This window comes from Aspergillus japonicus (genome assembly GCF_003184785.1).
Source record: "Aspergillus japonicus CBS 114.51 unplaced genomic scaffold BO86scaffold_10, whole genome shotgun sequence".
NCBI classification, from domain to species: Eukaryota; Fungi; Ascomycota; class Eurotiomycetes; order Eurotiales; family Aspergillaceae; genus Aspergillus; species Aspergillus japonicus.
Window position 1 is genome coordinate 572,627 of NW_020291647.1, and position 27,476 is coordinate 600,102.

Consider the following 27,476-nt stretch of genomic DNA (forward strand, 5'->3'; position numbering starts at 1 on the left):
AAACAAGAACTGTGAGTACTTCGAGGCAGTGCTTCGTTTCCATGCTCCCTCGTCTATGAGCTAATGACCAGATATCTTCTACGTATGGTGGTAGTCAGAATATAGGTTCAAACCCTGCAAGGAGACTCAGCGGCGGGAGTCCCAGGAACCGGGCAAGGATTGGCTGCCCCTTTAGTTATCTGGTGGTAGTCGGTACGGAGGCTCCGATCCTTGTCAGTGAGGAGCATTTATGACGAATTGAAAAGCCCCTCGTCATTCTCCGTAGGCTTTAAGTCTACTTTGCGATCGCGGGGACTCTTAAGTTGTCGATTGGACCAGGATTGAGCGGCAACAAAATAGTATAGCATACTACACAGTGCAGTACAATAGTGGCCCTAAAATCAAGCGTCTTGGCCAGCGATGAAGGTCTTGTTCCAGGATTGATACGAATTTTCGTGTAACCCAGGAGCAAGGAAAACCCAATTGGGAGCGGGGGCAAAAAGTTTCCAAGGTTCAATCGAGAGCCTGAATGGCGCGTTATCAACTTCTTATAGTCTGGCCAAGCTGTGTATTGAGTTCCGGGTTCAAGGGCGGGATGCGGATGATGTGTCCAAAGTATGTCCCAAACGGTACCGTAGGAATTGGAATTCGCTCGGTTACAAGTGAGGTCGGAGATTTCTGACATCGGCCCATCTTCAAATATACTGTCTTTCCTTTCTCTCTACCCCCTTGCTTCGAAGTCGTTGGTTGCTTGCCTAATTTGTGGCGTTGGGACTTGGGACAACTGTCAAATCATAATGACATGTAACATGCACGGGTTCCACTTGTAGACCAGAACTCAACCGACTGCCCTAATGGGTACCTCAGTTTTGTACTTCGAATATCTGGTAACTATGGTATCGTAGATTAGTATATCATTGTGAGGGCAGTCCGAGTCCTGTGGAGTCACAGTGATCTTGTTAATTGTGTTTGCACGACAAGTCTAGCGAAGACGACTTGTCCTTCTATTTAAAGGCGGGTGGGGATACGAGGCTCAAAACCTCGGCGACCGTTAGCCCTAAAAGCCCAGCTCCGATCATCGCGGCTCAATTCGTCTATCTTAGGCTCTTATTGGATGATTAGCACTTTCATCTCATGTAGCTGGAGGAAAGCACCTTCCAGACCGCTTGTCGGGGCTCAGTACCACCTAGCTCTACTCTTGATATGAACCGTGATCAGCAATGTATGCAGCCTACCACCTCAGGTTTATCCCAGTTATCAGTAGTCTAAGCCCTCGCCTTATGCTAATGCTAGAAGTGTGATTCTCTCTTCCTTCCTTTGGTTTTGCTTTTGTCGAACATTCAGGAATTTTGCGTCATCGTGTTCAGTCAACAGCGCGGGCCTCATGGAGATACAGCGCTTGTTGCTCGTCAAGCCCGGATTGACTCAACGCTCAAAATCAAAATAGCCTCGGAACCCAGAATAACAAAACTGAGCCAGTTATATCTTCGAGCTGGATTGGTAGACCAATGGGAGCTTTTTCTCTCCTCATCAGGTAGGAAGGATTGGATTACACATTGCAGTGTTAGCACTGCACGGTAGAGGAGCTCGTGCTGCCCTTCCCATGCCCAGCCAAACAGTAGCAGGTCGCCCATACTCTGCTTCAATTGGGGCTCCCTATTGGAAAGTATTGTCCCATAGTTCATCCATATTGTGCGGAAGTGATTCCTTGCCAGAGACAGCAGTTCTGTGCCTCTCAAGCAAGAGCATGGTCTTTCTCCATTAATGTCCTAACAGCTGCTGTCAGGTTATCTATGGCTAAAGAAGCGGTCGGAACCTCGAATTCGATTCAGAGATCACCTCTCCATACCATAAAGTGACCAGGCGCAGTGGCAACCAAGAGGTCCTGTACGGCCATAATCGGTAACAGCTTCATCGCGTTTCCGAGTCCGGGACCAGGACTTCCGCATTGGGGTTTTATCGCAACGGTTCAACATGCGGTGTGATCAATGCTTATCAATAATTCCTGCACCTCAGGATTAAATTGCTGAGCGGTTGTTCTGCGGTTATGCGATATGCACAATAGTATAACGCCATCGGTGGGGAGGCGGGAAACTATTTAGCAGACTTTGCTGCTGCATTGCCGCTCCTGTGTAATGCGAAAGTTGCATTCGAGAGCTATGCTTATCAGTTCAAGATGAACTCTCAAAATAAACCAGATCACCCAGCGTGCAGGTGTCGGGTATGTCTCATAGGCACATGGTCGGGACCGGTGGAGTTTCGACAGTACGTATCATATGCATTGGCACTGCAGGCTCGCTGAGGCCTAGAGGGGTTTGATTTGGTCGAATGCGCATGAGCGTGAGCTTATATATCACTTTTAAGTGGATTTTACCAGCAAGATTATTTGGCTTAGCTGGTGATGCATATTGTCTGTGAAGCTCTCTTCTGGCCAAAGAGCGCGCTTGCCGAAAAGGCAGCAAAAGCAAGGCCCGATAAGGGGTGGTAGGAAGGTAATTCGCACCCTACCAAGACGTTCACTTCTTGATCAAAGTTGGTGTTCGGGGGCTCAGTTAGATGATCTTTCCGGCAAGTTGAAATACGGACAAGATGAGACTTCTAGGGAACTCTAATCACCCATGCATTCACCGCTACCGGTTCCTCGGATTCCCGAGAAAGAGCCATAGTGTGAATCCAGTGGCGGGCTTCGAGTGGGGCAAATCCTCATCTGCTCAGTGTCATTAGGCCTTTCTGTCTGTCTGCACAACATGGATCGACTGACTAGACATCAATTGCCGAGATGCCTGTTCGGGGATCAGTGCATATCGCTCGGACTTCAGCGATAGACTCCTGAGGCTAGGCTTCCAAGACACATCGCAAGTTCTGGCTATATCGTGTCAGTTGAGACGAAAATAGTGACAGAAGTAGGGATTGTCGCCCACATCGGAAAGAAGTACAGAAAGACGAGTTAGGAGAAGGAGAGCCGCCTGCATGGTAAAGTAGTCATTCCCAATGCTGGCAAATAAAGTTGAAAGATAGACTAGATTGATGATGGAGTAACAGAGTGGCCTCGACAGTCACACACTTCAAGGAACAAGATACCAGCGCTGGTGAGGGTCCTTGGAAAGAAATCCGGAGTGATTAGTGCGGGAGTACCGGACGTTACGTTCTGAAACCAATATACTGATTTGCGGAGTAGTGTGAACCCACGTCGGCCGAGTACAAAGTCAGAATGATAATGGCTCTCGACGGCAACTTGACAGACTTCATGGTAGTAATTGAGTAACTGTGGCTTGGAGGCGGATTTTTCCGTATGACTGCAATCGTGCTGCAGGATTCTGTTGTGACTCAAATGAGGGGATCTAGACAGGGATCATGAGAGCCTCTTCTCTTGAGTGACAATATAGCAGTCTGTAACAAGAGGGGAAACAAACGACAGCGGATTTAAACGGCAACCGCAGTCAGGGAACAGTAATACTATAGCTAGCTCTGTTGGTTCGATGTGGTCACGGTCTTACATGACACGCATCTGGCCAAGACCAGAGCTGCATAGCATGAGGTTATCTGGAGTCCCTGTTAGAGCAATAAGTGCTCAATCTATTGATCAGTTTCCGATCCAGACATATATTTCACAGGACTGTGGGGCCGGAACCTGGATTGATTATACCGGTAACTCGGGAGAGTGTCAACTTCGAACAGAAACGCGCAGCAAATTGAAAAAGACACAATATGAGAAGAATTCTTCTCACAGGTCTAATGACCGTCTTGTTGTGTGAACAAATCTACTTGCATTAGTGACAGGGCTTGGTGGGATACTGACACGAACCAAAGTCTAAAATAAGCAATGACTCGTCGGATACACCGAAAAAGCTGGAGCAGTCAGGCACAGAACCATGCATCCAAGTGCCATAACATATCGGAATGACCTGGCTGGTCTAGAATGGCTACGGCCGGAACAATCAGTGTCAGAGTATGCATGGCTGCAGCCATTGTAAGACGGCCCAGAGATTGAAAGAAGACACAAGATGAGACACAGCTGCTAGATAGAGCAGCGGGCGCATTAGTCATGGTTGAAAAGATCATAATGCTGAAGAAATGGAAGCGTAGACACAGTGTTCAACAGAAGAGGGAAGAGGCACTCGTGGGAAGCAGCCGGAGCTGAGATAGCAGCGGCGGTGCAATATCTGGCTGCTTCATTTATCCGAAAGGGTTTGATCCGGATAAACATGCACAATTGGGCTTGACACTATCAATGACAGTCGAGGTTAAATTCCTGCAATAAGGGCAGACCAGGTGGGGGCAAGAGTCCCGTGAAGGAGCCGAGGCTATTGATATTTGTGACCACATTATTACTATTTCTGCTGCTCTTGCTACCACTAATAGCAGTAGTGTTATCGAGATGGTGATGCTGACAGAGTCACCAGGATCGTAGCTACTAGCATTATTAGAGTCCCTTGTGTCGATGCTGCCATTGTTGCGGGTGTTATCATTTTTCTCTACTGTAGGGTGAGCCTCAGCATATTTTAAAAAGCGCCCAAGATATGAGTCTGAGTATATGCTTTAGTGTCCAGGTTGCTGGCTTTGTGAACCGCTGCAGCGTCATTAGACAGGAACCCCGATGGTAACTGTCCGACATATAGCCTCATAGGCGGCAGTGCAGTTGATAGAGGCTGGACGGTCTGCCACTGAAGAAGGCATGGTATGACTGTGATGGCTTCAGTGACGTGCACAGTGGTCATTGTCAGGAGAGAATTTGTCTTATGCTGAATAGTACAGGCACGAATGGGACTATAACCAAGGGAAGGGTATCCGGCCTCGAGACCATAACAAAAGAATTTCAGCCAACATAGCTAATCATGTAGGCAAAGAATTAGGCGACGAATGCGCTTCTTCTAATCGCGATGAAAGAGGAAGAGACGTGAACCCTCATATCTGACTGATTATCGAATTGGTACCATTGAACGCATAAAAATCTGGTTTATGCTCAGGCTGTAGTACCGTGGGTCAGATAGAGTTACCAATTTGATACTGAGATGTTCATCGCTTTGCCATACTCAGGCCCGATGCTTGAGATCGTACTAATTGAGACCCGAGAAGCCATTGCCAAATCTGCCGTTGTGCAATTAGAAGCCAGTCGCCTTCGAAGTTTGTGTTAACTATTCATGTTGACACGACCCGCCAATTGGTCCAGATGTGTGCTCAAATTTCGCTTCCAGAATCCTTCATCATGATATAAGAGAACCGAGTACCTCGTGTATGCTCGCGAACTCCTCAATATCAGAGGAGCCACCTGATATTGACATTTGATGCTCTTGTTGTATGCAAGTTGCCCTTACCGATGCTCAACTATCTTCTGAGTATCCACCTCACATTATTTTTAGGAGCTTCTGATGAAACCAGTAGCAATGGCATGGACAGATGGACAAGGTGGTACCGGCAACGTAAAGAACTATGGCCTCAGTCATATCACGAGGAAAGACATGAAAAGGAAAGGGATGATCAAGAATAAATGAGGTTGTCAACAAAGAAGGAACGGGCGATTGAACAGAGCACTTGTATTCAGCTCCTTAAATATAAGTGCCATGGGGGAGCTTGCGGCCAGGTGCCAATTCTTTTCATCTCTTGTCCGGCAATCTCTTCAACTCCAAACCACATAACCATTTCCTAGGATCATACATGGTGAGTCCGGAGTGGGTTCGAGTCATGGATGGGGTAGCCGGAGAAGCCGTCGTAGAGCCACCGTCAATTTTCCTAATGGACGTTTAGCACACGCGGGAAACAAATTTCATCAACTAGAAATATGTGTGAGGTTGTTTTGTCTCGAGTCGGGAAGTTCATGAGTCAATGAAAGTAGCTGTCTCCAATATAAGGAGGCAAGCACATAGATGCACTTTGTACCGCACGTTGTCGGTTCTTCTCCGAGTCGGACCGCTGAGAGAGCCGAGTGAGAGAACAAAATGAGCATTAATGTATTGGATATGGCAGTGGGACCGGATGGAAGAAATAAATGTTTCGCATCCAATGATGGGAAGAATCCTGTGATAGCCACAGGGAAGTCCGACAGTCTGTCACCGGTGGTAGTTACTATGTGTGTGCTACTGCCGTTTGGTGAAGATGACCGCTTTCCACAATGAGCTCACCGCCTTTGAGGCCGCCGGCCTTACTGTACAGCGACAACTGTGGTTACTCATAACTCCGGGGATTTTCTTATCGGCATTTAATGATCAATTTTCTCAACAAAACCATAAATATCCACAGACAGATAAATACTTCGTACACATAGGAGAGCTGGAAGATAATCTGACTGTCTAAGTGAAAGGCATCTATGACAATGGGTTGAATCCGGTGACATAGCCCTTCCTAGGGATCTGCATCTCTCTTCCCTAAGGAGTATGACGGAGTTAGGCCTCCTTGCTTATTAGACTGAGTCCTTCGTTCGGTGGGTATGAAACCATGATGGATGATTGAGAAGAAAAAAAGGCTCCGAATCGGTGGCTCTCCGGTTAAGTGGTTTAGTGATTTAGTGGGCGCCGGAGACCGAGAGCACGTGCCGTGGGCAGGCCAGCTCCGAAGTCCGGACCCTTAATAGTGTTAATAGTGATATTATCTAATTTCCCCCGGCGCGGCCACAGCACTGCAAAGTCCATCAAAGTCCACCTTCCCATCCACCCCACCTCCGTCCGCCGTCGCTCTGTTGGCTTGCTTTCCGCTGGCCGATTTACTAGTCCGGACTTTCTTCTTTCTTTCTCTTCTTCCCCTCCTCTCTCTCTCTCTCTCTCTCTTCCTCTCTCTTTCCTCCTTTTTTATTATTCCTACTCCCCTTCCCCTTTCATTTGCTACTCTATCTTTATTTTTTGCATTGCACGGGGGTTTGTTAGCCCCTCTTTGCTTGTGTAGCCCGCCTCCTCCGTCTCCGTTGTACGTGGTCTGGCATCCCCGGTGGAACCAGAGAGCCAACGTAACTACCATCTCTCGGACGGAATTTTAGAAAAATCACCCTGTGCCTTGCTATATCTCCGTCTGCGCGGACTACTTGGAATAGACCTCGAACTTGCTGTGTAAGTTGATTAACCCGAGAATGAATCAGCTCCCCTTCTCTGTTGTCCATGGATCTTTAGGAAGGATAACCTCCCGCATCGCCTCTGTGCCGCAGCAATCCTTCTGACTGAAGACATTCCCCTCACAGTTGACCCTACACGATGCATATCAAAGAGAAGCTTTCTCAGAATGAGGCTGCTGGGAGACCAGGAATCTCATTCGAGTTCTTCCCACCCAAAACAGCCCAGGGTGTCCAGAACCTTTACGACAGAATGGATCGCATGCACTCCCTAGGTCCCTCTTTCATCGATATCACCTGGGGAGCTGGCGGCCGCCTGTCCGATTTGACCTGCGAAATGGTCAATGTTGCCCAGTCGGTGTATGGCTTGGAAACTTGTATGCACCTGACATGTACCGATATGCCCGTCGAGAAGGTGGATGCTGCGCTCCAGGCCGCTTACAAGGCTGGCTGCACCAATATCCTGGCTCTGCGTGGAGATCCCCCTCGTGAAAAGGAAAATTGGGAAGCCACCGACGGCGGATTCCGCTATGCGAAGGACCTGGTGAGGCACATTAGGGAGAAATACGGCAACCACTTTGATATCGGCGTCGGAGGTTACCCCGAGGGTGCGGATGACAACCCGGACGTTGATCTCTTGATTGATCACCTCAAAGAGAAAGTTGATGCAGGAGCCTCTTTCGTGATCACTCAGATGTTCTACGACACGGACAACTTCATTGACTGGGTAAAGAAATGTCGGAACAAGGGCGTTGCGGTGCCCATTATCCCGGGTATTATGCCCATCCAGACGTATGCTGCATTCATCAGACGATCGGAGTGGACGAAAACGCGGATTCCGCCTGATTGGCTGGAGGCCCTGGAGCCTGTGAAGAACGACGATGCCGCTGTGAGGAACATCGGTAAGCGCCTGGTCGCGGACATGTGTAGAAGGCTCCTCGAGAGCGGTCTCAACCACCTGCACTTGTGAGTCACCCTTTTTCGCCTATGCATTTTCTAGTAAGATCTGACGATTGCTGCCAGTTACACAATGAACCTTGCTCAGTCAACACAATTGGTTCTCGAAGATCTCAACCTTCTACCGTCCGAGGAGACACCTCTTCAGAGAGCCCTGCCTTGGCGGCCGTCGCTTGGTCTCAATCGCAGAGGAGAAGATGTTCGTCCCATCTTCTGGCGGAACCGCAATTCTTCCTATATCGCTCGCACGCAGACTTGGGATGAATTCCCTAACGGACGCTGGACTGATTCCCGGTCGCCTGCCTTCGGCGAGCTTGACAGTTATGGCATTGGTCTCAAGGGTACAAACGAGCAAAACATCAAGCTGTGGGGACAGCCTAAGTCTATCAGGGACATTACCCATATCTTTGTCGACTTCCTGGAAGGCAAGTTGGCGCGACTGCCTTGGAGCGACAGCCCGATTACCACCGAAGCCAACGCTATTAAAGATGACCTTATCGAGCTAAACAAGAAGGGTATCTTCACCATCAACTCTCAGCCGGCCGTGAATGGTGTGAAATCCTCCCACCCGGTATATGGATGGGGTCCCAAGAACGGTTATGTCTATCAGAAGGCATACCTGGAACTCCTGATTCCTTCCTATCTACTTGATGACCTGATTGCCCGCATCGAGAAGAACGGTTACCTCACATACCACGCTGTCTCTAAGAATGGGAACCTGCGGACCAACACCAATGACAGCCCCAATGCTTTAACCTGGGGTATCTTCGCGGGACGAGAGATTGTCCAGCCTACCATTGTCGAGACGGTCAGTTTCTTGGCCTGGAAGGATGAGGCATACCGTCTTGGTGAAGATTGGGCCAAATGCCACGATGCCTCCAGCCCCAGCAGAAAGTTGATTCAGAGCGTTGTGGATGACTGGTGTCTTGTTAACATCGGTGAGTGCACTGCATGCATCCATCATATGGTGACTAGTACTGATACGTAAACTACAGTGAACAATGATTTCCACAACACCAGCAGCCTCTTCGACCTATTCAAGGATTTGAATGTGAAGGATCTCGACACCGAGATTGCGGTCGAGGACGGTGAAACCAAGGTTCATCAAAACGGCGTCACGAATGGAGTCGAAGCCACCAACGGCACCGTTGCGAATGGAACCAAAACAGAGCTTCCAGTCAAGAACTAGAATACTCTGATCTCCCTCTCCCAATGCCCCTTTCAACAGGCATATTGACGGCCTCACACGCTTAGTCTACGATCGTGCTATGTATTCTCATATGCATGCATCCTCTTCAACCCGTCTCACGACTACTTACTAATTTCAACACATGACGACTACAACTACACCTAATTCAACATCTATCTATTCTCAACGACTTACTCCCGCGGCTCGAGTCAGGAACACTCGGGCCACACAACAAGCAACTCAACGAAACGTTTAACGGCGGCATGAACCGAAGACCTCTCAACGATTTCTTCTCTGAGCGATTCTTATGATACTTCAACATGACATCTTATCTTCTCACTCACCATTATCTCTTAATATTTAACATATACCCCTCGCATGGCATTTTTTTGCGTTTTGCACAACAACCCCCCATCGAGCATGGAACCTCAACGTTTATTCCTGTTCATCTATTTTTCATGATAGAGCTCGAAGCTTTTGGAAGACACCAGTCTTCTTATGTCATTTTCACCTTCATCGCATTCAAAAGCGCCGTCTAGCAAAACAATGACTCTGCGGGCAAATTCCACTTTCTTGTTTACGCACAGCAACGATCAAAAATTCAACACAAAAGGTAGGGTATAACGGAGTTGGGATCCAAACTTGGGAAAAACAAAAGCGCATCCTTTTCAACATGGGATAAGGCAAGAAATATACAGGCGGAGTCAAGCTAAAGAAAGGTTCTTTTTCATTGCTTCTTATATTTACCCCCTTCATCAATCTGCGCACGATACAATGTTCTGGCCACTATCGATCACTTTCTGTTTTTCGCGTCTCATCTTATTCCATCTGCCATCTGTCCCTTACAAGCGAAGGATCGATTTCGGCTGTTCAAAAGTTCTCGTGCTTTCTTTTTCACATCTAGCGGCGGCGGCGGTGGTGATTGTGATGCCTGTGTGAAATCGGCCCACCTGGTGGTTGGGGGTGATGGTGGCCGATTGACATGGCATTGTTGGAGAAGGAAGGAAGGAAGGAAGGACCGGGTATGGCCCCGGTGGGAGGTCCGGAGAAGACTGTTTCATTCGGACTGGACTACGACAACGAGAAGGGAGGATATCCACCATTGCATTGTGTCTTCTTCTCTTGACTGGAATATAACATCCACATCAACAAATTATCTCGACTCAACTGTGTCTATGTATCTCATCACCGCCGCGTAGACAACGAATGGCCTTTCCTCCCTTATCTTGCACAGACGGACAAGACAAACGCTCTACGCTTGGAAACTCGGCACTAACCTTAGCGCTTTTCTCGCGGCGACCGAGAAATATTAGAGCCTTGGTGCGGTACGTATGCCATCTGGATGTGAGTACGCTGTTTGATGCAAAAAGGGGGACCGATGACTTGAGTGAATAAAGTAAGAATGCTCACAAACCTACTCAATTGCCTGATGGTAGGCGCACCTTGTTCCTGACCCAGACTGCAATAGAGTTCCTACCTACTAATCGGACACCAGAACCGGTTTACCTAGTTTGTTTCCAAAGACCACTACAGCAAGATGCACCCAGCAGCAGCATGAAGGAGTTTGTTCATATTCGGAGGATATAAATGACATCGTGTGGCGTATAAGAATGGCAGCAGAACGCACGGAACGGGGGGGAAATCTCGTAACCCGTGACGTGACACAAACTGACCGTGTCACCCACTCTAACAGACGGAATCCGTTCTAGACACATTGGCCAAACCACATACAAAGCAATTCCAAAGGAGAAAAGAAAAAGCACATCGCCGGCGCTTCTAATAACTCCCCCCGCCAAAGCACACCCAATGACGCCTTGAGACCGCGGGAAAAGACCACCTACCGCCCCGTATTTGTCTGTCCAACTTAATAGCATATAGTACAAGCCAGGCCCGGATGACACCCATCAACACAATGCCCGACCCAGGGCGCCGAAGAACCACGCAAACGGTTTCGCGAACCAAATGACCCATGTACTCACGAGGACGACGTACCCCGCTGCTCGACCGATGATCATCATGCAGAATCCCAGGGTGACAATGTACAGCGCGGCCTGGCAATGGTCGGTCAGCGAGCGGACCAGGTCCTTGCGGGACGGTTTGGGCCAGGCGCCGGTGGAATTGTATAGGGAGAGGAACGCTAGGAAATTCTTGAGCACGAGGAGGCAATGCTCGATCATCATGAGAATGCTGTTGAAGGCAATGCGGACCAGCATCGCTTTGTTGTCGCGATTCACCATCACTTGGCTGTAGAGTTGCTGGAGCTGTACTGCGGAGTCTATGAGGACGTCTTTGATAAGAGTCCAGATTGGCTGATCATCGTCGTCGGTTGGATCCTCCGTGCTTTCGGGCCGTTTCGTACCGCCTTCGGATTGCTTCGCGGGGTCCCCTAGGATATCAGCATTGAAGTCCGTGACGTTGAAATGAAACACCCCTTCTTCTCGAGGTGTCTCATAAACCTGCTGTCCGTCCAGTTCGGCCACTTCGAAGCTCAGGAGTTCTCGAGGTGAAAGCCTCTCCTCCGATCCGTCTCGACTGATAGAATTTTGGGGAGAGATTTCGGGGCCAGAGGATGTAGTCCCGATATAGGGCGATACATCTGGAACAGCTGATGAGCTTGCCACCTGGACCACATTGTCTTGTACCAATGATTTCTTCAGCTCAGGGGCGGGCTCGAACACGCTTCGTGATACCATGGGCGGTGTGTTTCCACTCCCAGGTGCCAGGCAAGGTGGGTGATTCTGTGGAGGATTACTTCGCGGAAGACTGCTCGGGCCTTCTATGGTAGCCTTTGACGCCCCGGACGTACGGATGAATCCACGTATAGGCCTTGGCTTGTCCGACGTTCGGCGCTCGGGTTCTGTGCCCCGAGATTTGATGGTGGGTATCTGTGTTGGTGATGTTGTCTTTGGGCTTACTGGGTTGGGAGAGGTCGGTTTGGAGGATGGTGTGCAAGTGGGATTCTGCCTTTCCCACGAGTTTTGCGTCACTCGTCGCAGGCCCGCTGCGGACGAGCCTGCCTGGGACTTTGTCCGTGTGCCTGTGATGATCTCTCCTGCGGCTCGAGATGTGGGTTCCTGTGTGCTCGGGGTCTTTTGAGCATGGGCCCTCAGGTCTGTCATGGTAACCATAGTGCGTGTGATAGTGGGTGTGATAATGAATACATCGTCGGACTTGCGGGGTGGCTTTTGCTCGTGAGACTTTGTGGTCGTGTTTCCCTGAGGTACCCGGTTTTCTTTCAGAGGAGGTTTCGAAATATTTCCTTTTGAAAGGTTTTCTGACTTCTGTGGCAGTCGACAATTGGTGTCCTTGCACATCGTCTTCGGCAACTGCTTCGAGCATTGGGCAGGGTTCGAATTCTGTGAAGTTGAGTTTTGGTCTTGCTGAGGTAGCGCTTTTTCTTGAGCTGCTGGTGTGAGGGCGTGTGTCGTGGCTCTTCTTCCCTCTCGAGGTATCTTGGATTTGGGGCCTGGAATATCGATTACCCTGGGGCGTTCGTCCGTGGTCGAAAAAAGCAAAATTTCGTCCGGGTTCTTGTCGTTCGGTCCGTTAATCTCCTTGCATCCTAAAAAAGAGCCGTCGGCGTTCGCCGCAAAAGGTGTGTTGGCCGACTGCCCAGGTGACTCTTCCCAAATCGTGCTGAACCGTGGCTTTCCAATCTCATCAGGACTATAATAACGAGGTGGTTCACCAGCGCATTCGTCATCGTTCTTCTCATAAGAAGGTGGATCAGGACTCGGCTCCTGGCCGTCCAAGCCAATTAGTGTCTTCTCGCGTTGGTCGTTAGGAATGGTCTTGTCCTCAGGAGTGGTGGTACGGGGACTTGGAAGCGTCTCAGGATCGAGCATTGTTCCACCCTCCTTGTGAACCCTCTCGATGCTCTGCTGGAATTTGGAAATCTGCTGTGCATTCAAATGCAAAGGATTGGGCTCTCTTGCTGACGGCATGTTTACAACAAACCGATCCTCCCAGTCGGTCACGGAACTTGCAGGTGCTGAAATTGGTGATATTGGATATGACTGGTCGGATGAGTCGGTCGTTACATCTGTTTTCTCGGATGTCGTTGGCTGTGTGGTCTCAGTGGTCGGCAAACTCGGCCCTCGTTCTCCAGTATTTGGACGTTTTCTTTGACCAACGGCCTGAGTAGTCTCAGATTTCCAGAAGCTTGTTCCTGGGTGAGGTCGATTGTCAAGGTGTAGGTTTGGAACATCTTTCCGCAAGCCGACAGGCCGTGTATGCAACTTGTCATCCCGAGGTATACCTCCCGTTAATCTCAGCTTGTAGTTAGCAATCTCTTGCCTGGGTGAAGTAGCCAATGACACGATCTTCCGATATGCCTCTTGATAGTATTCCTTGTGCTTCTCTTTACTGCGCAATGGAGCTGGTATTTCCCTCTCAAACCTGTCTCGCACTTTGCGCCAGTATTGATCGCCGCCTTTCTCGGGCTGCTTAGGCGCAGCAAGTGACAACGCCCCCAAAGATCTCTTTGGACGAATAGTTCGATCGCTTTCTTGTTCCTTGGTTTCGGTCACAGCAAGTCGCGTTCCAGCAGGTTCTTTGGTCTTGTCGACGGGGGATTTGGGGAGTGGGAGCTTGGTGGGTTTGATTCTCCGCGTGGCGTTGTCTGTCATGGTCTTCGGGTCTTCAGTCTTTGATGGTGTAGATTGTTCGATTCGCCGACCTGAGAGCCCTATGGCTTGTGCTGGGGGGTTCGCTGCGTCATGGGGTCTTGTGCGCTTGCCACGGGGATTTCGAAGGTGCAGCATGTTATCGCTGTTCGGTAGGTGGAGGGAGTGTTCCATCTTCGACCGATGCTCAATCAGAGGCACACCGGCAGCTTCAGGCTGCATCAATACACCGACCCATTCCCTCTGAAGTGGATGTGATGGCGATATCGTTGATTCGGGAGCTGTGCGAGGACTCGTGTGCGGTAAGGTGTACAGTACGATGTGCTGGACGAAAACGAGGCTCGACGGAGCCAGGCGAACATTATGCGGGAAAGGCTGGGGAAACCAGTAATAGACGCGTTCTGCTGAGGAAATGCTAAGGGATAACAGGCGTAATGATATGGGTGGAATGTTGGATGGTCAAGGCTCGCCTCACTGAAGAATGTGTGAATATAGAGGCAGGGATGGGGGGCTGACCAATGCGGAATGCGCAACTCAGACTTCTGATACCACTTGGCATGGAAGCCGCACGCAGGTCCGAGTTTCAGTATGCTTCCTGCTGGTCGCTTTAAAATGCAAATTGAGGAAACGACGAAAACTCGATAGCCTGGACACCCATCAAGTGATCAAGTGGAGTTCAGCGAAATAGTCATGCAATCTTCGCTGCCAAACAAGTCAAAGTGACCTTCACTCAAGAAAAACACGATAAGGCCAAGGAACAAACGGTATTCATGATTGCGGATGATCAAAAAGCATATTGTACAGTGGCTGGTTGTCGGCAACTCCATTCCCGAAAATGACTGGAAATCTTCAACGCCGCCTGAGAAGACCTGATCTCAGAAACAAGGAAAAATAATAGGACAATTAAAATCAGATGAGCGCACTGAACGCCGTACTTGATGCTTGAAGAATGCAAAGTCACGAGGATGAGCCATGACGAAAGTTGTTGATATGGTTTGTACAAGAAACACTTTTTGCTACCAATCTGGTCAAGTGAGGGTTGGGCGTATATCGAATGCTTACAACAAGAAATGAGTTGTTTCACGGCGTGCGCCAGGTTGGCTCCGCCTGGGACCTGGCGTGGCTGGACTTTCTCCCCCGGGCACATTGCTTCGTTTGAGTGGACTGGACTGCCTCTTCACTGCGCTTGTACCACGCTCTTTGTAGAAGAAGTCCCCGTTACTTTGAAGTCGGCGGTCTAGATTCGCCGAGACCGATTTCCTTAAGGGAGAATTGGCGTGAGAATAAACCCCAAGGCTGCCTCCATCGCCTGTAGTGGTTGGAGTTCGCCGAAACTGAGGCTGGCGAATTGATGCAACTGGGTTGCGGACAACTGGAGAAGCATCGCGCAAATGACTAGGGGTTTGGAGGGCACTTGAACGATAAGTGGGGCCACTAGGTGTACCCGCTGCGGATTGCTGTCCAGACGAGAATCCTTCAGGGTCGATGTGTTTGATATAGTTAGGGTTTGGACTAGTCTTAAATCCTCGGTTGATGACGAAAGTTGGCGTGAATGTGTCGACCTTGTTGTGCTTGATGTCGGTATCAGATTCCGAGAATTGAGTTCCAACATCCCTCATCAGAGGCTGGGTCCGAGGGTGCACATATTTGGTGTCATACTCGCGGAGAACCTCTTTATGAACCAGCATGTTGTCCTTCGCCTGCTGCGTGTAGGATGAGGACAGGAATATCATCTGCACTGAAAGCAGAGCCGCCAGAAAAAGAGTGGTCACAATGGTAACGCTGGGGCGGGGATCAGACACATGAGTCGGTAGGAATAACCAATAGACTAGAACATGGCCGGGGCTGAACAGGCAGAACAGTCGAATGCAAAGAGGGAGAGGGTCCCAGACAGCAAGCTCCCAAACATCGCGTTGAGCATCTGGATGCGATCTCGATTGTGCCGATCCAGACATTGCGTCGGCCAAGTACCGCAAAGGGGACGCAGTTGTAGGAGTTGAGTCGACTCGCACTCGGTGCGCCGATGGTGTTGCGGGGGCACGATCAATCGAGGCTTCGAAGAGACGATAAAGGCGTTTCCGATAAAAGGTATAGAAAGCATTGGAGGCGGAAAATAGCGTGAGGAAGTGTACAAGAAAAGAGGTCTATCGATGAACAGGTGAGCGCCGCTGTTCAAGTTCGAGCCATATGGTAGGATAGCACGTACCAACCAACTCAGCCAAGGTGTGTTCTCATCGTCGCCAAACACATCATCTATAGCTTGACTGCCCGTTGTTTGACTGTTGGCTCGGGCCACGAGGAAAGTCAGGTTCAGGAGCACACCGAGCGGCAATGCCCAGTCTTTCTCGAATTGATCCCAGTCATGCGTATCGAATTCTTCGGATAGCCACAATAGAAAGTCTAGAGGGTTCAGGTAGGATGCGATGCGCTCCGTCAACGGGCGACGGCGCACTAGCCGGGGCATGGCGGAGGCGGCAGGGCTGCTAGTAAATGGGGATTTTGATAGAAGTGTGAAGCCAGCTAGACATATGGCCGGAAGCGAGTAGCTGTAGACGGGGGATTATTGAGGAGCCAAGCTCATGAGATGATGATTGAGTCGAAGCCGCAAGTTTTCCTCCCGGTTGTAAACAACAATGAGGGATACGTGAGTTAACTAGCGGCCGGCCCCGCTTAGATAAGCAGACACCGGGGCTTAACTTAGTATGACGACGTCCGATGTGGATTGAACTTATCGGGATCGAGACTCAACTTCCGGGGCCAGCTGTGCATTTGTTTCCGCGGGCCTTGCTTGGATCATTCGCAACGCCAGACAAATCCGGCCGAGCAAGTTCATCTTTCCACATCCTCCCTCTCCACGATAAAACCATGTCGGCCGCCGCCGTCTCCTACAAGGTAACCCCCCTTAAAGCACCCCCGCTTTGTTGCTTGAGCTGGCCCGCATACTGACCTCCAACGGCCCGATAGGAACGGCAGTTCCTTGCTGTCATCGGCGATGAAGAGTAAAGTCCCTACCTCTCATCTAATACTTTCAAGTCACTGCGACTGACCGGACAACCGTGCAGCTCCGTAACTGGACTACTCCTCGCGGGTATCGGTGTACGTGGTACCCCTCGAAGTATCCGCCGAACATTGGTAGCATGCGACCAGCAATAACTGACCCTCCGTTGAAGCACGTCACAGATGGGCCGGACGCGCAACGAAACTTTCTTGTGGTAGACTCGAAGACGGAAACCTCTGCTATCGAAAAAGCATTCCACAGCTTCACGCAGGAGCGACAGGACATCGCCGTCCTGCTCATCAACCAACATGTACGTGATGAACAGCGTGTGTGTGATATTCGCACAACATTCAACAGCGATGTCTGGTCGCTGATATCTACTGTACTGACAACCTTTACCCAGATCGCGGAGCGCATCCGCCACGCCGTCGATTCATATGCCGAGGCTTTCCCCGCGGTCCTCGAGATCCCCAGCAAGGACCATCCTTACGATCCCGAGAAGGATAGCGTGTTGAAGCGGGTGCGCCGACTCTTTGGAGAGTAAATCAGGGACAGGAGGGACTGGAGGTTGTCCACTAGGCACAATCAATACAAGACTGGATTTTCGGCCGACCGTGCTGCATACGCTTCCACTACTATCTGTTGCTCCTTTACCTGGTCGCTCCCGCACTGTTATGGAGAACGAATGGCCCCAGAGCGGGAGAAAGATACCCATGATATTTGTTCATAGAATTACACCTCATCTGTCAATGTTGCAAGAGCGTTGCTGATATTCGGAACCGGTCTAATGGTATTAGTTTTCTAAACTCTGACTATGGGGTCTAGCAGTTTGATCTTTGATACACTAGCGGACAAAGTCTCCTCATTTGATCTTGGTACACATGCTATTAGTACTATGGTGACAGGAGGCCCAACAGTGAACGGTCGTGAAAAATATGACAGTATGCTATGTCTCTGAGCAAATGCTCCAGAACGCCATAAATAACAGAACGCAGGGGAGGAGGCCAAGCAGTAATGATCGTGAAGCGTAAAATACTAGCTAATGGAGCACTGGTCAACAACAGGCAAAACAAGTGGACATAAGAGCCTAACTTGAAGCACAAGGAGGTCACAAGACGGATGTAAGCTTGCAAAACGAATGATCATGGTCGGCACAGAAGCTCGTGGACATTTAGCACGATCCACAGCTAATATGCATCATAAGATGAGTGGTGAGCATCCCAAAATATGCTATTTGCATTTAGAAGAGAGAGCCCCGCTTGAACTCGATGTTATGGGCTTCGAGGCAGGTAATCCGCTCGTCATCCACAGACATGACATCAGCATGGACAGTGTATTTGCCCTATACAATTGGTGCCGTAGGTCAGTGTTGATTCGTAGCAGCTAGTTTCTCCATGGTTGTAAAACGTACCGGAGGGATCTGACTAGGCAGGTCAACCTGTTTTCTCAGGACCAGATCGCCCTTGTTCAACGGGCATTCGAGATCAACATTGGTAAGTTGATCGCAGAGATCGGCTCTCTGCCTGATCAGAGTAATCAGACCGTATTTGACCTCGAGCAGAACGTAAGCACCCTTCTCGACCGGCTCCTTCAATGTACCACTGGCCTCGATCGTAAGAGTACGGCCACTGCGAAAGGTTAGCGACGAATTTCACGGGGATGACAAGCGGCTATATCGCAGTACGACGTACGGAAGAGGAGGATTCGGGGACAAGTCGACTTTCTTGATTTCGAGGACGTCGCCAGAAGGATTGGCGCAGTATTCTAAGGGGTTGTCGCCTTTGACAGGAATTCCATTGGTACTGATCGGAGACTGCGAGTTGAAGAAGTCGATTGACCGAGCGGTAACGGTGAAGGGAGCGACGCTGAGGAGGACTGCGGCAGCAGTAGATAAGAACTTCATGGTTGCAAGACTTAAAGAAGCGTGCCGTGTTGTGACCCAATAGAGTGAGCGCGATGTGGGCGCTTGAAACGAAGTGGGCGGGTGAGGATAAGGTATATGCTGTATAGATTTCGAGCAGAAGAGCTTATTGGGAAGCAAAGCGATGCACGGTGAGGAGGCGAAATGGAGGAGACGAAGAGCGGTGTCATGGGACGTACCTGGCTTGGCAGCCGCCGATGACGACGGCTGGGGGGAAACCCACGTGACGGTGCCTGCGCCCTTTCTAGTCCTTACCTACTGTTATTATTAAAATGAATTCATGGCCGATCTATTTAAAATCAATTCAAATTCTCGCGAGCTGCTGGTTTCCTTGGGATTCTTGATGACCTCTTCAAGTCTATTGTAGTAAGGACTACTTGCTATTGAGTTAAGATACTCAATCTGGGGTTATCGACCCACCACCCATCGCCCCAGAGGGCGCAGCTTATCCTTGTTTACGCATATGCCTTGTACTGTACGTACATCAATCTCCGCAATGCTAAACTTTCATGATTGACCACCATTCAAACAATGGCTTCACTCTTGAGCCTCTGAGACTTATGTATTAAATGTATTGATCATAAATTGGCTATTTACAGGTCCAACCTTTGCTTCAATGCTCGGAGACAAAGATACCCGCCATTCCCATGCCCTAAAATGAAACCCTCGGTCAGCATTGAGCAGTAATAAGCTACTTTACTGGGGGTAAACTTACGGTTCCGACACACATCGAGGTCACTGCGACTCTCTTATTTTGTCGACGCAGCTCTGAGAGGGCAGTGACGACTTGGCGAGCTCCAGTGCAGCCCAGGGGGTGACCGAAAGCACTAAGATCGATTAGCAGCTGATGCATCGGAGAAAAGCCATGTTGACTTACATAGCACCACCTCGAGGGTTAACTTTGGCCTCGTCCAAGGCTAGCTTCTGCACACAGTACGTTCCCTACATGGCAAGTTAGTCCTTGATCGTGTTTTCATGGAGTGAAAGTGCCCGTACCATCGATGCAAAAGCCTCGTTGATCTCGAAAATATCAATCTCCTCCTTCGATAACCCGAACTTGGAAAGGATCTTGGGGATAGCGATGGATGGTCCGATGCCCATGATTCTGGGCTCCAAGCCGGCCACGGTAGCGCCGCAGAACTTGGCCACAATAGGTTGACCGAGTTCTTGGGCGCGGGAACGCTTCATGAGAATCAGACCTGCGGCACCATCGGTGATCTGACTGGCGTTTCCACCCGTGGTAGCGCTAGGTTTCCACTGGGGAAAGGCGGAGCGAATCTTGCCCAGCGACTCCGCCGTCGTGCCATACCGAATACCATCATCGCGATCCACAATGATATCTTTCACCTCACCAGTCTTGGGGTCCTTGATTTGAGTCTTGACGGGGACAATCTCGTCCTCAAACCAGCCTGACTTCTGAGCGTGTTCGGCTTTCTGGTAGCTCTTTGCCGCGAACTGGTCGTGCTGTTCACGGGAGATGTTGAATTGGGCGGCAACGTTCTCGGACGTTTGACCCATGGGCTGTGCATTTTGGGAAGCAATAGGGTGCGAAGTGACCTGGGAGGACATCTCAGGCGCGCCTCCATCAGCATTGGTACTCATGCTCTCCGCTCCAACCGCAATGCCGACGTCAATGGATCCAGCGATAATCTGGTTGGCGATATTCTGGATGGCCAGCAATCCAGAAGAACAGAAACGGTTGGCAACAGAAGCAGCTGCAGTTACTGGAAATCCTGCAGCCAATACTGCAGAGCGTGCGACATAGGCGGAACCGGGGCACAAGACATTTCCGACACAAACATCTTCAACGAGATTGGGATCCAGTTTAGATTTTTCGCGGATAGACTAATGAAGAATGCGGTCAGCTGATGGGCAAGTGGTGCAAGCAGACACAAGCAACATACTGTGAGCAACGAGATCAAGAGGTTGTCAAGTGTGGTGTCCTTAAGCCCGCCCTTTCTAGCTTTTGTGAGGGCAGTTCTGGCGGCAAATGTGATCACCTAAGATCTTCAAGTCAGCTTCGGTTTATAACCCAGGTCGCAAAGGGTTGTTGTAGTGCCATACAATATCGTCAGGGTTCTGGGACAGGAGCTTCTGCCTGGCAGAGGCAGCTGCCGGGCTGGCAAGCTGGTTTGCGATCGAGGATAACCGTTGCTGAGGGGAAGACATTGTGCTCGTTCTATGTCTTTCTTCTTTCCCGCTAAAGATAGAAGAAACTCTTTGCCAGACTATTGTGGGTTGCGGTAGGTATATGGCAGTCAGAAGTCAGAGCAAAGAAACAATAGGATGGTGATCCAGGCACTCATCCCTAGGAGTTGGGATTGTTTTATTAAGCTGGGGCAAACCGCCGCCAGACAAACAGCCGCGGCTCCAACAACCACAGGGAAAGCCAGATGCAGAAAAGCAGCCGAGCCGAGATCGGGTTAGGGAGTGGGAGCGACCAGTCTTGCAATGCCGATCGAGCGGGTCTGCTGTATCCAGTGTATCCACCTTGCCCCCCTCATGAAGTTTTCTCCGCCAACCTTTTACGTACAGGTGTGAGTTGGTCTGTGATGTGATTCATGGAAAGGCCGGGTGAGCATCGAGGCAGTTCAGAAGGCCGATACGCATTTCAAGCCGAGGCGTGAGTGGTTCGCTGTAGCGTGTGGTAAGATTGGTAAGAATGGTATAATTGGTAAAATACGGTAAGTCCCGTCGGCCTCGGCTCAGTCGGTTGTCGGTCCCTCCGCAATCTTGACTTGTCTCCTCTCCGGATTTCCATTCTCATTAGGAACTCTTCTCTGAGTCCTCCCCGCGCGAACCTGTCAGTTGCGGGTCAGGTTTCAAGGTTATCTTGTCAGATACCCCATGCAGCAAAATAATCCACGGGATTCATTATGGCCATTGATGATATAGGGATAGGAGAGGGCGACTTTGGCAACATGCCCCGACCCCGACGATCCGACGTTGATTATCAACCACTAACTACACCATTCGAGACGATAGAACTGGAGTCTGCCATCTCTGGCTCAGCTGTTGTGACGAAATGGAACTATACTCGCACTGCAGTCAAACAGTCAGATCATTTTATCCCAACATGATTCCATACAAAGCATGATCTATCTATTCCTCGGAATCTGCAGCAGACGTGCCCATGGACAGTGGGGGGGGGGGGTTATCGATGTTATCGATAACTTAGCCTGCATGGATCCGACTGGACTGTTAATTACCGCTTCGTTCTGAACGGTTGCTTAGATAGACTAACTCTGGTAGTTAGTTACAGTACCGCCGTACAGGCGAACGGCAGTTCCCAGCTGCTTGTCTCCCGACCCCAGATTCCGAACTTTCTGATAGCCCCATTCGTCATTCGGATGCCTTTAATTGTTAATTACCCCGGATCTTGACTTCTTGATGTTGTTTTTCTTAGAGAACTGGACTGTTCCGACACAATTGAGGCCCGTGTCATTGATACATAGCCTCTAAAACCATCAAACGCAGCGGTCACTGCTCAAGTCTCTCTCATACACATCCACACACCCCAAGCTACCAAGGCTGGGTATCATAACCGTCAGCATGGAGCTCTTCTCGGAGATAAGCACATCTTCTCTTGCTATCGCATCTGCCCTCTCTGTCGCGGCAGGTGCATACCTTAATGCCAAATACTCCATTGCCAGTGATATCTCGGCGCTGTACAAAGATAGATCATGGACAAATCGTTTGGGTCAACGCATCGCGCAGCTAGGCGATACGGCCACCATCTACAAGATGCTCGAAAGAGTCGTCGAAGTAGAAGGTCACGGCGCAGACGAGGCACTTTGGTTTGAGAACAAGACTTGGACATATGCACAATTGAAGGATTGTATGTGAACCCAACTATTATCACCGAGGTGCTTCGGTCCGGCTAACCTTATGCGACAGTGGTTGATCGATTCGCTGCTCTTCTTCACGCCAGGAGTATAGGCCCAGGAGACTTCGTGGGCGTCTTCACCACTAATTCCCCGGAGATGGTCGTGACCATCTACGCACTCTCGAAACTCGGAGCTGTTGCTGCTCTCATCAATACAAATCTGCGTGGTAAGGATACGTGATGAGAAAGTCTGATCGAAGTTGGGGCTGATTGTAGCTGGGCAGATGACACCTTCACTCACTGCCTCAGTGTCTCCGGCAGCAAGTTCATTATCTCGACACCCGATTTGTCGCAACATGTCTGCTCGGATTTACCACATCTCGCTTTCAACCTGACATCCTTCGAAGGAGTTTCTTCCGGTACAGCAGAACTTATTACATCAGCAGACTTGCAGCATTTTACTCCGACGGGGTTGCTCGCTGCTAAGAGATCTCCTAGTGACCTGAGCGCACTCATCTACACCTCGGGTACCACGGGCAAGCCCAAAGCTTGCGCTATTCGCAACATGATGGGGCTAATCACATCCAACCCCCAGACGGTCGATATCAACAACCGCTCCAAGTACTATCCTCTACGGACTTACTCCTCCCTTCCCCTCTTCCATGGAACTGCTTACTTTACTGGTATCTGTTATTCCGTTGGAAATGCCGGTACGCTCTGCCTCCGGCGCAAGTTCTCCGCTTCGCAATTCTGGAAGGACGTGCATGATGCGCGAGCCACACGCATTCTATACATTGGTGAACTCTGTCGGTATCTCCTATCGACACCTCCTTCCCCTTACGACCGCAACCACGCATGCATAGTCGCCAACGGCAATGGTTTGCGTGGAGAGATCTGGGAGCGTTTCCGCCAACGGTTCGGCGTGCCTGAGATCCGCGAATTCTATAGATCCACAGAAGGCGTGGCCAAGTTTGATAATTTCGGAGAGGGCGCGTGGGCCGCCGGCAAGGTTGGACATTCGGGCTTCATCAAGCGTGTGATGGAAAACGATACCTATATTGTCAAGTATGACACGGAGACCGAAATGCCCTACCGGGATCCTAAGACAGGCTTCTGCGTGAAAGCCAGACTCGGCGAGGAAGGAGAGGCGATCGGGCGGGTGAAGAGCCGCGGCCTCCTCACCGAATACCTCCACAACAATGAAGCTACGGAGAAAAAGTTGCTGCGCGATGTGTTTGAGAAAGGGGATCTGTTCCAACGCACCGGAGATCTGGTGGTTCGGGATCACGACGGCTGGGTAAGGTTCCAAGACCGCGTGGGCGACACGTTCCGCTGGAAGGGCGAGAACGTGAGTGCGGGCGAGATTCGAGATCACATCTGCCGGCTTCCGGTCGTCCACGATGCCGTGGTATACGGTGTGAAGTTGAGCGCGTATGTTATTGGATTCCCGGGGCGACTGCCATTCCTCAATCTGAATGTGCTTCCATGCTGACGAGTGGCTCTTACTAGGTATGACGGCCAGGCTGGTGCTGCGGGTATCACACTCGAGGATGCTTCACCTGCCACCGAGACAGAAGTCATGGCCAACCTCTATCCCGAGTTGAAGAAGAGGGGAGTGCCGTCTTATGCCTTCCCTCGGCTAATCCGGCTCACACAGAAGTAAGCTCCCCGCTGTTCTTCCAAGTTCATTGAAAGCAGGGAGTAGCCGCTGACATTCTGCCAGGGTGGAAACCGGAGTCACGTTCAAGCAAGCCAAAGGCGCTCTGACTAAGAAGGGATGGGACCCACGAACGGACTGGGACGGTGACAAACTGTACTGGCTGGATGGCACCCAGTACAAGAAGCTCGATGAGAAGAGCTGGTTATCTATAGAAAGTGGACAGGCCAAGCTGTGATGAGTGCGTGGGGCAGGAGGAGGCAGTCAGTTTTCTTTTTCTTCGAGGCTATTTGGGTGGCGTACTGTGCAGATCCGACCTCGTACTCAGATGCATAGATGCAATTATATAGTGTGGATAATAGCCGGTCTAGTCTCGAACAATATGATTTGACAACATCGATCGCCCAAGATTGGCTGCCATGCACCCATCATTGCAGGCGTAAAGACCCGGGGGAGTGGCTGCCTGAAAACGGAAATGTTTGTGCATGGGCGCCCACCAGAATGTAACCACTCGCAATGCGATCGCAACAACTCGCCATCGCCTAGGTTTTCCACTGCCTCCATCCTTGTTCGTTGACGAATTCTGCGGAAGGCAAATTTCAACTGAATCGACGAAATATCATTAGTGCCTTCGCATCTGCGCAGACTCTTCTCTCCAATGCTTGTTACGCTCAATTGGTCCAATCCTTCAGCACACCTGCAGTCAAGTTGCCTCTCAGCTTGGTCGTTGGCCTCTGGAAGAGAGAAAAAAGAAAGCCTAAACAAGACACCACGAATCCACTTAAAATCCTCCGTTGACTTACTCGTTGCCCTCGACCGTGCCAATCACCTTATCTGCTCTTATCACGCTTGACGATCTTAGACGCGGGGTTCCAGTCCCTCCAGCCAGTCAGTCGCCCGTATAAATTCCCTGCAGAGCGCACTATTCTCTAGCGCATTGAAAAAGGACAGAAATTTTCGTCCTGCGATTGAAAAACGAAAAAGAAAAAAAAGAAGGGGGAAAACACCCGAAAATGGCTTTAACAGGTGTTCCCGTTGACGATTCATCGTTGAAGCATGGACTGAAGCCGATCAATGTTGACATCGTCCATGAACTACAAGACAGTCCTACAGACAGCGGCGGCGAACAAGAGCAGCAGCGAGCACCCGACTCGTTCGACGCTCAGTATCGCACGACAAGATGGGAGATCTGGGCCTATTATGCGTGCGTGGAGTATGATCTCCTGGCGAATTGATTGCTAAACAAATCCTCCGGACCACTTTTTTTAGTTACTATATCGGTAACAATGGGTTATCCTTGTTCAGTGAGACTCTCTTCTTCCCCCAACTGGCGCTGCAGAAAAGAAAATCCCCTCGAGTCGTGAAGCTAACAGCGATGCACAATCCCAGACTTTGCCCCCACGGCGTTCCAGAATCTCTTATCGCAAGCCGCAGGCGATCGGGGGACGTTGGATTTCGCCGGCCGCCAGCGGTCGGTCAACAGTATCGTCCTCCTCTGCAACGGCATCTCGTTTGCGATCCAGGTGGTCGTCTTCCTGGCCATCGGCAGTTTCGCCGACTTTGGGAACTGGCGGCCGAACATCCTGATCGTGCTGTCGATCGTCGCGTGGGCGATCGGCTTTGCGTGGCTGGCGGTCCACGAGGCGGACAAGTGGAGCGTCGGCGTGGGGTTGTACATCGTCGGGCTGATCGCGTACCAGACGACGCTCACCTTCTGGACGGCGGCGTTCCCGGGCCTCGCCAGGAACACGGTCGAGATGCGCGATGCGGCGGAGGAATATTCCGCGGGGCGCATCTCGCGGGAGGAGTATGATCATGCGGACTCGATGAAGCGCACCCAGCTGTCCAATGTGGCCTTCTACGTGCAGTCGGTCAGCGAGCTAGTCATTCTCGCCATAATCGTGGGCATTATGTTCGCCTTGCACGTCAATGCGAGCGAAGCGAACAACAACTGGGGGTTGAGCGTTCTGATCGCCTTCGCCAGTGGCGTCTGGCTGCTGGTGTCGTTACCGTGGTTCGTGCTGGAGAAGCGCCGGCCGGGTCAGGACCCTGAGGGAAACAATATCATTATTGCTGGGTTGAAGCAGCTTGTCCGTGCGCTGAAGGATATCTGGACGTTGAAGCAGAGCCTGATCTATCTCGTTGGTATGTTCCATTGCACCTTTGAAATCAAGGTATTATGCTAACTGCAGTGCACTCCTAGGCTACTTCCTCCTGGGCGACTCACTGAACACCACCGTGACCGTCATCTCCACCCTGCAAAACAACATTGTGTCGTACAATTCTCTTGAGCTGACATATGTCTTGCTGGCTGGTATCGCCGCCCAGGTTCGTAAGCCCTCATGCCGTGCACACATGCTTAGGTCCAGCTGAAGTCTTAACAACATATCCAGGCCGTGGGCATCTATACATTCTGGTATGTCCAGCGACGATTCAACCTGAGCACCAAAACCATGTTCAACATTGTTGCCATCGCCATTATCCTCCTCGACGGCTGGGGCATGATTGGCATCTGGACGCAGAAATTCGGGTTCCACCATCTCTGGGAAATCTGGGTAAGTACATTTCTCCGCCCTGTCGAGGTCGCCCGCCCATACACTCGCTGACCAAGGTCTACTGGGGATTAGGTATATCAAGTCTACTATGGCTTCCTTGTTTGCCCGTGGTACAGCTACTCCATGATTATGATCTCCGAGGTCACGCCGCGGGGCCACGAGTTTCTCTTCTTCAGTCTGTTCAGCATCATCGGCAAGACCTCCTCCTTCATTGGCCCGTTGGTGTCGAGCGCCATCATCGACGCCTCGCCGACGGGCAACAACTCCACGCCATTCTACTTCCTGTTTGCGTTGAGTCTGGCCAGCTTCGCGGGGCTGGCGTTCTTCCTCGATTTGAAAGAGAGTCAGAATGAGCAGGTGGAGTTTCTGAGAAAGAAGCGGAAGGAACCTGTGCCTTGAGCATGCAGATCGATGGCTATTGACTCATTATCTGCCCTGGAAGGAGGCGTTGAGGATGTAAATGAAGTTACACCGAACAAAGTCACTGAGGGCTCAGATCCGAGGATCCATAGATGTAATGCAACTACGAATCTTGCATTGCACACCATTACTTCCAATCAGTAAGAAAGTACATAAAGATTGATGACATACATCTCCAGAAAGGACTACTAGCATCCTCATAATCCTAACTCTGAGTGCCGGAGATACTACACAGTAGCAACCCTCTAGCAGATTCCAACATGTCCAGTACAGTATACATGCCCCGCAAAGCGACGCCAAGCGCAGTATACAT

General features: G+C 50.5%; 8 protein-coding genes across 8 annotated transcripts; 4 read left to right on the forward strand and 4 right to left on the reverse strand.

Moving 5' to 3' along the window:
• Nucleotides 1–7,157: 7,157 nt before the first annotated feature.
• Nucleotides 7,158–9,116, forward strand: BO86DRAFT_282698 (methylenetetrahydrofolate reductase (NAD(P)H) MET13; the record flags this gene model as incomplete). The annotated part of the gene is made up of 3 exons (XM_025667338.1): nucleotides 7,158–7,981; nucleotides 8,039–8,910; nucleotides 8,968–9,116. Coding segments are annotated over 3 exons (1,845 nt in total), but the record flags the coding sequence as incomplete, so codon positions are not given.
• Nucleotides 9,117–11,065: 1,949 nt separating this feature from the next.
• On the reverse strand, nucleotides 11,066–13,960 carry BO86DRAFT_408077 (putative NTP binding protein; the record flags this gene model as incomplete). Its single annotated transcript, XM_025674318.1, has 1 exon — nucleotides 11,066–13,960. One exon carries the CDS (start codon nucleotides 13,958–13,960, stop codon nucleotides 11,066–11,068), a length of 2,895 nt encoding a protein of 964 aa, XP_025530079.1.
• An 884-nt stretch (nucleotides 13,961–14,844) lies between these two features.
• On the reverse strand, nucleotides 14,845–16,250 carry BO86DRAFT_307636 (Nur1/Mug154 family protein; the record flags this gene model as incomplete). Its single annotated transcript, XM_025667744.1, has 2 exons — nucleotides 14,845–15,930; nucleotides 15,993–16,250. 2 exons carry the CDS (start codon nucleotides 16,248–16,250, stop codon nucleotides 14,845–14,847), a joined length of 1,344 nt encoding a protein of 447 aa, XP_025530080.1.
• A 273-nt stretch (nucleotides 16,251–16,523) lies between these two features.
• On the forward strand, nucleotides 16,524–17,706 carry BO86DRAFT_334086 (H(+)-transporting V1 sector ATPase subunit F). Its single transcript, XM_025668844.1, has 5 exons — nucleotides 16,524–16,678; nucleotides 16,751–16,785; nucleotides 16,849–16,882; nucleotides 16,957–17,094; nucleotides 17,188–17,706. The coding sequence occupies exons 1-5, from the start codon at nucleotides 16,652–16,654 to the stop codon at nucleotides 17,326–17,328; spliced, it is 375 nt and encodes a 124-aa protein (XP_025530081.1). The 5' UTR covers nucleotides 16,524–16,651; the 3' UTR covers nucleotides 17,329–17,706.
• Nucleotides 17,627–18,887, reverse strand: BO86DRAFT_387303 (ML domain-containing protein). Its single transcript, XM_025671552.1, has 3 exons — nucleotides 18,476–18,887; nucleotides 18,196–18,412; nucleotides 17,627–18,126 (listed from the first exon to the last, which is right to left on the reverse strand). The coding sequence occupies exons 1-3, from the start codon at nucleotides 18,685–18,687 to the stop codon at nucleotides 18,025–18,027; spliced, it is 531 nt and encodes a 176-aa protein (XP_025530082.1). The 5' UTR covers nucleotides 18,688–18,887; the 3' UTR covers nucleotides 17,627–18,024.
• Nucleotides 18,888–19,273: 386 nt separating this feature from the next.
• Nucleotides 19,274–21,247, reverse strand: BO86DRAFT_387304 (putative peroxisomal 3-ketoacyl-coA thiolase (Kat1)). Its single transcript, XM_025671553.1, has 6 exons — nucleotides 20,770–21,247; nucleotides 20,610–20,705; nucleotides 19,702–20,550; nucleotides 19,583–19,647; nucleotides 19,421–19,532; nucleotides 19,274–19,357 (listed from the first exon to the last, which is right to left on the reverse strand). The coding sequence occupies exons 1-6, from the start codon at nucleotides 20,872–20,874 to the stop codon at nucleotides 19,319–19,321; spliced, it is 1,266 nt and encodes a 421-aa protein (XP_025530083.1). The 5' UTR covers nucleotides 20,875–21,247; the 3' UTR covers nucleotides 19,274–19,318.
• A 604-nt stretch (nucleotides 21,248–21,851) lies between these two features.
• BO86DRAFT_387306 (putative bifunctional fatty acid transporter/acyl-CoA synthetase (FAT1)) lies at nucleotides 21,852–24,505 on the forward strand. Its single transcript, XM_025671554.1, has 5 exons — nucleotides 21,852–22,543; nucleotides 22,603–22,758; nucleotides 22,816–23,962; nucleotides 24,041–24,190; nucleotides 24,255–24,505. The coding sequence occupies exons 1-5, from the start codon at nucleotides 22,258–22,260 to the stop codon at nucleotides 24,424–24,426; spliced, it is 1,911 nt and encodes a 636-aa protein (XP_025530084.1). The 5' UTR covers nucleotides 21,852–22,257; the 3' UTR covers nucleotides 24,427–24,505.
• Nucleotides 24,506–25,059: 554 nt separating this feature from the next.
• On the forward strand, nucleotides 25,060–27,288 carry BO86DRAFT_387308 (MFS transporter). The gene is made up of 6 exons (XM_025671555.1): nucleotides 25,060–25,392; nucleotides 25,458–25,492; nucleotides 25,578–26,333; nucleotides 26,392–26,516; nucleotides 26,582–26,743; nucleotides 26,816–27,288. The coding sequence occupies exons 1-6, from the start codon at nucleotides 25,202–25,204 to the stop codon at nucleotides 27,140–27,142; spliced, it is 1,596 nt and encodes a 531-aa protein (XP_025530085.1). The 5' UTR covers nucleotides 25,060–25,201; the 3' UTR covers nucleotides 27,143–27,288.
• Nucleotides 27,289–27,476: the final 188 nt, after the last annotated feature.

Coding starts and splice junctions, on each gene's coding strand:
- BO86DRAFT_334086 (XM_025668844.1), top strand. CDS start 16,652: ATGTCGGCCGCCGCCGTCTCCTACAAG. Junction 16,786..16,848: donor GCTGTCATCGGCGATGAAGA/GTAAAGTCCCTA, acceptor ACAACCGTGCAG/CTCCGTAACTGGACTACTCC. Junction 17,095..17,187: donor TCCTGCTCATCAACCAACAT/GTACGTGATGAA, acceptor ACCTTTACCCAG/ATCGCGGAGCGCATCCGCCA.
- BO86DRAFT_387303 (XM_025671552.1), bottom strand. CDS start 18,687: ATGAAGTTCTTATCTACTGCTGCCGCAGTCCTCCTCAGCGTCGCTCCC. Junction 18,413..18,475: donor TCCCCGAATCCTCCTCTTCC/GTACGTCGTACT, acceptor AACCTTTCGCAG/TGGCCGTACTCTTACGATCG. Junction 18,127..18,195: donor TGCCTAGTCAGATCCCTCCG/GTACGTTTTACA, acceptor CCAATTGTATAG/GGCAAATACACTGTCCATGC.
- BO86DRAFT_387306 (XM_025671554.1), top strand. CDS start 22,258: ATGGAGCTCTTCTCGGAGATAAGCACATCTTCTCTTGCTATCGCATCT. Junction 22,759..22,815: donor CATCAATACAAATCTGCGTG/GTAAGGATACGT, acceptor GTAGCTGGGCAG/ATGACACCTTCACTCACTGC. Junction 24,191..24,254: donor CTAATCCGGCTCACACAGAA/GTAAGCTCCCCG, acceptor ACATTCTGCCAG/GGTGGAAACCGGAGTCACGT.
- BO86DRAFT_387304 (XM_025671553.1), bottom strand. CDS start 20,874: ATGTCTTCCCCTCAGCAACGGTTATCCTCGATCGCAAACCAGCTTGCC. Junction 19,648..19,701: donor ACGAGGCTTTTGCATCGATG/GTACGGGCACTT, acceptor CTTGCCATGTAG/GGAACGTACTGTGTGCAGAA. Junction 19,358..19,420: donor CCTCGATGTGTGTCGGAACC/GTAAGTTTACCC, acceptor GTTTCATTTTAG/GGCATGGGAATGGCGGGTAT.
- BO86DRAFT_387308 (XM_025671555.1), top strand. CDS start 25,202: ATGGCTTTAACAGGTGTTCCCGTTGACGATTCATCGTTGAAGCATGGA. Junction 25,393..25,457: donor GAGATCTGGGCCTATTATGC/GTGCGTGGAGTA, acceptor CACTTTTTTTAG/TTACTATATCGGTAACAATG. Junction 26,744..26,815: donor ACCATCTCTGGGAAATCTGG/GTAAGTACATTT, acceptor ACTGGGGATTAG/GTATATCAAGTCTACTATGG.